Source organism: Eriocheir sinensis, chromosome 18 (genome assembly GCF_024679095.1).
Source record: "Eriocheir sinensis breed Jianghai 21 chromosome 18, ASM2467909v1, whole genome shotgun sequence".
Lineage (NCBI taxonomy): Eukaryota > Metazoa > Arthropoda > Malacostraca > Decapoda > Varunidae > Eriocheir > Eriocheir sinensis.
The window spans coordinates 5,517,909-5,527,720 of NC_066526.1; the positions used below are offsets into that span (position 1 = coordinate 5,517,909).

Below are 9,812 nucleotides of genomic sequence, written 5' to 3' on the forward strand. Positions count from 1 at the left end.
GAGACTCAACTACTGCCTGCACCAGAGAAAACGGACGCAGAAGGCGAAGAAAACCGTGTGTTGGTGCGACAGCAGAAAACGGGTCTGAGCAACCCGCATTAGACGGGTGACTCAAGGGAGCCTGACGAGGCCGGTTTGGCACGGCGCCCCGCGGCCACACTTGTTATTCCGTCTTAAAATATATTAGGGTGGGTGTGTCATGTGCCCCAAACTGTGCCTCTGATCGACTGGCGCAGCTGGGCACTGCCGGGCACTGCGGGAAGGTGGCTTAAAAGTACATGCTACCGGCTTATCAACCTCCATTAGGAAACTGGATATCAAGAGAATCACTTCCCGGTGTTGGTTTTGTCACCAGTGTCACCTGCCATGAATGCACTTACAGCTGTCACGGAAACCTGTCATTCTGTCTGTTCAGCCAACGCGAGGCCCGGACACTCATATCATTCCCATCTTTTATTGGTTTATTGCATCTTTATGTTGGGTACGAATTCCTGACATTTTAATTTTCTCGTTTTTTTGAGTATGCAGCGCTTCCTCATCGATGTCTGGCCGAAAGATTTGTAATGTGGCGCCGCAGCATCGCCTTCTATATATAGCGGCGCCTCCCCACGTGGGCCGCGACTCCTGCCACTATTACGGCAATCACTTCCTCAGCCATAATGCTGCCCCTGTTCCTCCTCCTCATGAATGCGACCCCAGGGCTTGTAGTCTTGTCTTCCCCTGAAATGCTGATGGCACTGAGACCAGCTGCTATCTCCTCGGCGAGTCTCCCTTCTCTCCCCGCCCTCGCCGGCCGGCTGTGAGTGCAGTAAAAGCTGCTCCACTGCAACACAGCGGCCGAGGTATTAATAAGGTATGCCTGACTGCCTCCAGCAACGTGTTCACCGGAAATGACCCACCAGACAGCGATGATGCTTTTCCCTTTGTGGGGCGTGAATCTAACCCCCTTCGCCTCACCACCGCCTCCGCCAATTCCCCCGCTGCGCCCCACCCCCGCCCCGCCCCCGCTTGTCTCCTCACCAGCTGCCGTCGTCGGTCTATTTTCACCCATCGTACTCACGTGGACAAATATTCAAGCAAATGGAATCACGGTTGTCTGACAAGTGAGGCGGTGACCCTTACGACCGAGACTCAGGGAGACACCTGACCCAAGCCTACGTTGACCCTCTTGGCTGACTGGCGGCCCACTAGAAACAATGTGTCATTTATTTTTTATTGTTCTGAGTGGGCGGAGCTCGACGGTTAGTCTGGACGGTTTAAGGTGGATGACATGTGGCGGCACTGTTGGCCGCCAGCCGAGGTGAGCGTCGGCCGCCGAGAGGTGAGGGGGTCAGGCGCTGGGTGCCACCACGCCGCCGTCCGCTTTCCGAAGGCACCAGAGGCCACTTCCTGAGGCGAGGCGTCGCGGGAGCCGTAACACGTTCCACATTGTTGCTCGCCGCTGACTCAGGTTGGCTGGCAGCTGCGCCGCGGTAGTTTTGGTGAAACGGAGAGTGGGTGCGTGGCGCCCCCTTGCTGCCCGTGGGCTCCCTGGCGCCGGCGTGCCCCACTCAGGACGTGGCACTGGTCTAGCCGAGGGCTGGTGGGCGGTGCTGGTGCGCGCGTGAGGTGCCGCGGCAGTGGTGGCAGCACTCAGGGACACAGTGCGGACAGCGGCGGCTCTGAACCCGCGTCTCTCTTGCAGCTCCACGTCCGTCCCCGACACCACCATGGATAATTACCGCCCCACCAAAGTGAACCGCTACTGGAAGCGTCCCAAGCTTCGGGTGTACGACTGTAACGTGAGGGACGCCGAGCGCTTTTACCAGGACTCCTACAAGCGGTACCTCTCGGACAAGGAAGATGCAGCCCGTCGGGCGGCCCGGGCCAGGTCCATAGACACCAACAGGGCCGCCAACACCGAGTTCTACCCTCACCTGCTAGCCGGCTCCTTCAAGCGTGAGGAACGCGACAATCTAAATCGTCAACTCGAGATGCCGCCCCTCCCCCCGCCCCTCGCCGAGGTCGCCAAGAACCGCTGGGACCCGGACTACAAGGTGGTGCCTGAGACGAGCTTCACGGCGCGGCAGGAAGGCCTTGCAGATTTTGACCCACGTGACTCCGCCAGCATCGAGGAGCGCTACCAGAAGCTCAGGAAGCTGAGAGAGGAGCTTAACCTGCCGGCTGAAGGGGCCGAGACTTCTGCCTTGGCCAGCCTGAGGAGCGGGTCAGTGGGCGCCGGTGGCGGGGGAGGATATGGCGCCGAGAGGGAGTCCTACAGATCAGAACAATCCTCCCGCACCCTGGCGTCTGCGGGTGCTCCGGACGATGGCTCTTCCTACAGCTTCAGGTCCGAGAGGACAGCCAGGATGAACGGCAACGCAGGAGGACCTGAAGGATACAAGTACAGGACGGAAGCCACGAGCGAGTACAAGCGTGGCGGCGGTGACCAGAACTCCAGCGAGTACAGGTTCAGGTCAGAACGAGGCGGCGGTGACCAGAACTCCAGCGAGTACAAGTTCAGATCTGAACGAGGAGGAGCGGCAGGGGAACAAAACTCTTATGAATACAAGCCAAGGTCAGAGCGAGGCGGTGATAACAGCTCTCTGGACTACAAGCCGAGGTCAGAGCGGGCAGGCACAGGGGAACAGAGCTCCTACAAGCTGAGGTCTGAGCGGGCAGGAGGCGATCAAAACTCTTATGAATACAAGTTCAAGTCAGAGCGTGGCGGCGATCAGAACTCCTACGAGTACAAGCCGAGGTCTGAGCGGGCAGCAGCAAGTGACTTGACCTCGACAGACTACAAATTTAGGTCAGAACGCGGTGCAGAATCGAGTGACTACAAGTCCAAGTATGACTTGAAATCGGACGACTTCAAGCTGCCCTCCAAGGCAGTGGACTTTGACCTGCCCAAGACGGACCGCAAGAAGGACGACTACTCCTTCTCGCCCTCCACCGACAGGAAGACCGAAAGGTACTCTAGTCTGTCGTCCTCGGCCGCCGCATCCTCAGCCTCGACCGAAAAGAAATCCCTCACGGCGTCCAGCAAGGACGCGGACATTGAGGCTGACGACGATAACGTGTCGGACATGATGAAGAAGCTGCCGTCCTCTCAAGAAATCCTCGAGAGAATCAGCAAACTGGAGCTCGACGATTGACTAGGAAACATGATGGACGCCGACCTTTGATGAGGCGAGGACTGGTCGGTCACGCAGGGCGTCCACGCCCCCCTCCCGGCTCCCCCATGAACCCTGACATAGAGAACCTTCTCGAGATGCATATAGCCGGATATTTTGAACTTCCTCCCCTTAGAAACAGGTCTTCGCTGTCACCTTCGCTGCGCACTCACACGGCGACCAAAATGTGCACATGGCAACGCATGGAAAAAAGTCTCACCTGACCTGCAAGTCTGGCAGCGCCTGTGTCACGCTCCCGAATTAGTATCACGACGGACAGACCGGCCGCTCAACGCGCGGGAATGTCCGCCCCCCGCACGGTGCCGCTGCACCAGGCGAGGCAGACAGCGCCTCCCAACGTTCGGTGTCCATCATGAGAAGAATGTCGCCTTGTCTCAAGTGTTTCCCTCTTTCCTTCACTCTTTAGTGCCTTGCGCCACCCCCTTCGACCCCTGTGTGACCCCCTCCCCCCTCGTCTCTCCAACCCACGCACCTTTCGTCTATTCCAAAACAGTGATAACTTCTGACATTTATTCGCGGAGACAGTTTTTTATATGCTATAACTCTCTTTTATAACTAGTGACGGTCCTTCTTAAGTGTTTACAAAGAGGAAATGTTTTGTGTTAGAGTGAGTGATGTTTGCGGAAACTTTCAAGCGAGAAGTCTCCTCCACGCTGGCGGCGGACGCGAAGAAGGAGTCCCCCCCACGACACGTGTCCCCCCTCCCCTCCCCCCACCCCGGCGGACGCCTCAAGGACAACACCACCCCAAAAAAGACTGAGGATACTGACATGAAACCGTATACGTGTGTGTGTGTCTCTGTGTGTGTATGTGCGCATGCATGTTCGTGTGTGAATGTGTATGCGTTGCAGCCATGGCCTCCCCCAACGTGTGCATTGTGGGCATGCACTTCGGGCGTCCCGGCGCCCCGAGGGTCTACTCCAGGAACACAACCGTCTGGTCTGAGTACGAGCTGGCGAGGAAGGACAAGTACTTCGACCCGTCCAGCCCCTCCCACCTGACCCCCATCGGCGAGGTGGAGGTCATGTACATCCCCGAGAAGCCCCTCAACGAGCGCCTCAAGGGACTCTCCGCGCTGCACATCTCCAAAGTCCGACGGATCATTTAAGTCCCTTCAACCCCGCCCCGCCGCCCCCTTCCCCCGCCTTCAGCCGGTGACGTCACCTCCAGTAGGTCACTAAGGGTGTATCCATGTTTCTCCTCCTACTCCTCCTCTTTTTCCTCGATCCTCTTTCTCCACCTCCTCCTCCTCCTCTCAATCTATCACCCCCACCTCTTCACCTCCTCCGCTACATCTGTACACACGCCTCACGCACATTCCTCTCCCCGGCCGGTGTTGAGGGGAATGCCGAAACACGACACACCTGACGCTCTGGGCCACCTTAATTACGGTCATCAGGAAGTAAACACTCAGTCACTGTTGACACTCACTCATACCAGACACTTAGAGGGAGGAAACACCTTAATGCACTCAGGTATAAAAACATAAACACACACACACACACACACACACACACACACACACACACACACACACACACACACACACACACACACACACACACACACAAACACACACACATGCGGATCATTATAGCATGAAAAAGCAAACCCCTTTTCAACCTCCTTTACTCTGAAGCCAAAGAATGCAAAGGTTGGAGTGTGTGTATCTGTGTGTGTGTGTGTGTGTGTGTGTGTGTGTGTGTGTGTGTGTGTGTGTGTGTGTGTGTAAATGCCGGGGCACCCTCAGGCGGTCTTACACACGCTATTTCGGTCATTGTCAAACATTTCCTAATAAGGGAACGTGTTGGCAATTCTCCCAACCCCTCCCCCCTTCCTCCGTCCCCTTTCCTCCTCCCCCTCTTCTTCCCGCCCTCTCCCCTCCCTTTTTTTATCTTTCCTACTTTCTGGATACTTCTGATCATCCTGAGAGAGAGAGAGAGAGAGAGAGAGAGAGAGAGAGAGAAGGGGGGGAAGGTACACACACACACACTTTTCAGCATACCTTTCCGTCTTATTTGCTGCACTTCCTTGGCACACGTTACAGTTTGGAGGTTCAGGCGCACACAGGCATCACCACCCGCGCTAACATAAACACCATCACCACCACCACCACCAAACATCACCATTAGAAGCATCAACGTTATCATCAACCTTATCACTCATAATCTTGTGAATGTGTATATGTGAAGATCGTATCAGCATGGCACCTGTTTATATTTTTCCCTCCCCCTTTTAATTTCTCCCTCTTTCTCCCTCTTTCTCTCCCCCCCCCTCCCTTTTTTGGTCTTCTTATAGGGTGCTTACTTTGGTGGGTGATTTTTCCCTTATCTACGTATCTAATGGGTTACTATATTGCCTTTGCGTTTCACTGTGGACCCATTTCCCCTTTTACGTTCCTTGTTGAATAGGGAAATGAGTCCTTGCTAATGCTATCTAATGCATAAATAGGGAAGAAGTATAGTTATAGTTGATAAGGGAATTCTTTAACTGTAACATTCCTTCCATTTACTTCTTATTCCTTCTACTCTTTCACCATTAACAGAAAGGACCGTGATATTGCACTGGCTTTTAGTATTCTTTTGCCTTTAATGTAACTTACTCCTATATTTATGCTATTATTACTCTCCTTCTAGCATTTATATCTTTACTATTATTTTTCTTACCCTCCAGCAGCTTCCTAACAAATCACCTCCACCATCTTTTTTCACACCATCCACATACACTCTCTCCCTCTCACATTTTCTTTCCCCACCCTCTTTCCCTTGCCTCCCCACCTCCATCCCTCATCTTCGCCCTCCCTTCGCTCCTCTTCCCTCTTCCTCGGTGCCATCATCAGTGTGTTTATAAATGGCACTGACTAGGGAAACGGGGGAAGGCACCTCCGGCATTGCGGGTGACGAGAGTGCCACGTGGGAGACTAATAGCAAGGGGGAAGAAATGCAGGAAGGGAAAGGAAGGGAAGGGAATAAATAAGGAGGGTAAAGGGAACAAAGAGGAGGGTAAACGAGGCATGTCTTAGTCAGTGACACACACACACACACACACACACACACACACACACACACACACACACACACACACACACACACACACACATTTTTCTCTCATGATGTGTTGATTAGTTTTGTCACCTGCATTTCTACACACTCACGTACAGGTAATACACTCACTTTGCACTTTAGTTCATGAAGGTAGATAGCACATGTTCCCTTTCAATTAATTCAACGTCTAGCAAAACGTACTTACAACCAGTGCTGCTTCTTCCTCAATTCTTTTTATCTTCTATTAAATTTATCTTCAGTCCTATGACCAGCTTATTGATAGAGTCCCTCCCTTTTCATCCCTGAGCCATGGACTTACACCAACATACAGACACACACACACACACACACACACACACACACACACACACACACACACACACACACACACGCACACGCACACGCACACACATATGATGCCCTCCTTGCAGACTGTGACCCACATACCGCCATGCCACAGACGCAAGTGCTGGCCTCTTTTCCTCCTCACCCTGACGAGCCCTCGATAAGGCAGATCACTGGGATCCCCGCTCACCTTGCTTACATCCGGGTGACACACTAACACCTGCCACTCACACTTGACTGCCACGGACTCGGTTTCCTGCACTGCCTGGCTAGACTCAAATACTCTCCAGGAGGGTTGGGGCATAGGCCACAGACGGGTGTTTACAGTTTTCCGAGATCCATTCATTGCATGTTTCAGGTCCTCCACGCCATTGTCATCAGTCTCCTTCACCGACACTCTCTTGCCATGCCTTGTCATTCTTTGCAGTCATCATCTCCCCTCTCTGTGTCTCGGCCCACTTTGCATCATTAATAGACATAACTTATTTTTACTTGATAATTTACTTTCAATGTTTTGTTGCCAAAATGTATAAGCAATATATACTTTGACTTTTTAATTGGAAGTATACCCAAAATTAATCTACTTAAAAAAATAATTCTAGCATTGAATGCTTCCTTTAGATAAAGAAATCAGTTGATGGCAAATATAGTGTATCCCTGAAGGGACCTCTTAGGGCTGTGTGTGTGTTATGTGCGTGCCTGTTCACTAGCCCCATCCTGTGTTACAGCCGCCAGTGTGGAAGAGAAGTGGAGGAGGAAGCTGCCTTACCGCATCTACGACTATAACTACAAAGTGGGCGAGAGCTACTACAACCCCCAGACATCGTACATCGAGGAGCGAGACAACCTGCGCAAGAAGATTGACCCGCCTGAGTGTGCGTCCTTTGCCGAACGCTTCGCAACCCGTCCCTTCTACGGCAGAGCCTACGGCCTGCCCTACAGCGAGACCCAGGCCGCCCTGAACCAGCCGCTGGCTCACCCCCGGCCGCGATCGTCCAGCGCCAGCCGCGGCGGCTCAAGATACGATCCGGACGACGAGCCGGCCTCTGGCAGGTCAAGCCGCGGCCGTGACAGAGCGCCGCGCGACCGCAAACTCTCCTTCAACCTTGACGATGAGGACTTCCCATCAAAACCCAGGAGGAGGTTCTCTCTTGCCGACAGTCTTGACTTCAAAGATCCGATTAGCAAGTACATCGACTCTGACTACGGATTCAGGTCCTCCCTCGACAAGGAGAAGGCAGCGGACAACAGGATCGGAGTTCCCACCGTTCTGAGCGAGGCCATCAGGGACGACATCAAGAAGTTGGAGAAGCAGTTCAAGAAGGCGGACACGCTGGAGCGAGGGACGGGCGGTAAGCGTAGCCAGAGCTGGACCGAGGTGGTGTTGAACGACGCCATGGACCTGCCGGGCAAGAAGACAGTCAAGAGAGAGAACGTGGCCTACACTGACCCCGCGACCGGCGCCAGCGTCCGCAAGAGCTCCTACCAGCAGAGCTCCAGATTCGAGAGCTCCAAGCCGCCCAGGGCTCCGCCGCGGCCCATGCGCCTCCTCAGCATGGAAGACTCCCTGTCAGACCTCAAGCCACGCACCAGACGGCGACACGTCAGCATCAGCGGTGACGATCAAGACTTCAATTACTCCTCCCGCAGCAGCTTCAAGAGCGAAAGAGACAGCGGCGATAGATTCGGTTCCTCAAAGAAGTTCTTCAGCGATCGTCGCGCGAAGGAGTCCGATGAGCTGACGGGCAACATCAACCGCATGCTGGACAAGATGAGGAAGCACAGCGTGGGCGACCTGGACACGTACTCCCTCAACAGCATGAGCCCATCCTTCGACAGCCTGGACACCCCTCGGCGAACCAGCTCGGTCCGGTCACGATACTCCTACGGCTACTCCAAGTAGACTCTCCCCCACGGCCCCGACGACCCCCCGCGGGTGTACCCCCCCCCCCCCATTGGTCCTAAGTGCGGCGAGATACGTATTCCAAACTCTCCCTCGCCCCCGCCGAGCTGTGACGATCAAGGCTCAACGAAACGAATCGCCATAACCCTTTAAACAGCTGAACTCTCCTAATCGAACATTTTCAGATAGCTTAAGCTTCTTATTATATTTTTTCTCAATTTCATTTCTTCCTTTTGTCATTTAATTTTAGCGGTTTTGACGCGCTAGGCAGCTTCCTGTGACGCCATCAATAACGTGTAGATCTATTGGATCCCGTCCCCAGCGATCCCCTGCAGCATCCAATCATATCTCACCTTGCTGTGACGTCATCAACTCAATCATTGGACTAACACTTTAAGGCTTCAATATCGTCGTAATTTAGAGGTTTTGTCTTGTTCTCTCCTCGTCCCGCCCCGCGCCTTTAGCCTGTAGGTAGTCTGTGCCACACAGATTTAAGCAGTTCTAGGAAGTTTAGCCAAATTATGTCCCCCGACTCGAATGCCAGTCTGCCGATCTGGTGATATTGCTCTTGTTAACTAATTGTATATTTTAAAGAATAAATAAAAGTACAATGGCCATGACACTCGTTTCCTAACATTTCTTATAACCCTTCTTCAACTTACTAACTAAGCCATGGAGTCACTTTTCTTTGTGACTTATTTGCATTCTTCTAAAAAACAATAAATAAAATCATTTACTTCAACACCTGAAAGAACTGTGAGTTTTGAACAGGATTTGTTGCTTTCCTCTGTGTGATTTGAATTGTCTGAGCTTTTGTTTCTGTACAACAATACTATGTTTCTTTTACGTGTTACGTTTTTGTTTTTGTTTTTGTATTTGTTTTTACGTGCCAGCCTATAGCGCCGGTAGGCTTTCTTGAGGGGCCTGGATGGTGGTCGGCCCCAGCCCGTCATGGCGCAGGCAAGTGTTTTATAGTGACTTCATCTTTCCTTGGCTCATGCTGGCCCCCGGAGCTCGTTCTTGATTCACCTGGACGGTTTCCTCTAGAGTCCCGGTTGATGGGTGGTCTTCAGGACAGCATGTGGGTAGTCTTAGGCCACTCGGCGTTGACTGAAAAATCCCAGGTGGTAGCGGCGGATTCGAACCCGCGTCTTCCAGAACGCGGTGAATGCGGGGTCAACACCACTCAACCACCGCCTCCCCAACCACAAAACCTTGACTGCTTCTCAGTTCACGCAAGAATGTACAAGGACACACGAGACGACATGGGCACCACCGCTCCACACACGGCAACACCTGAGAACCAGATATTAACCATCTCTCCTCTCCGTCCATAAATTTGTC

At 53.1% G+C, this 9,812-nt stretch overlaps 2 protein-coding genes across 2 annotated transcripts in view; both read left to right on the top strand.

Moving 5' to 3' along the window:
- The window catches only part of LOC127000255 (uncharacterized), a 46,473-nt gene extending 37,388 nt beyond the window's left edge, over positions 1-9,085 (top strand). Inside the window, exon 2 of the mRNA XM_050863706.1 lies at positions 7,294-9,085. Within this exon, the coding sequence (XP_050719663.1) occupies positions 7,294-8,468 (1,175 nt within the window). The 3' untranslated portion in view covers positions 8,469-9,085. The remainder of the gene's footprint in view (positions 1-7,293) is intronic.
- Positions 1,228-3,872, top strand: LOC127000254 (WW domain-containing adapter protein with coiled-coil homolog). The gene has a single exon (XM_050863704.1). It carries the CDS (start codon positions 1,710-1,712, stop codon positions 3,135-3,137), a length of 1,428 nt encoding a protein of 475 aa, XP_050719661.1. The 5' UTR covers positions 1,228-1,709; the 3' UTR covers positions 3,138-3,872.
- Positions 9,086-9,812: the final 727 nt, after the last annotated feature.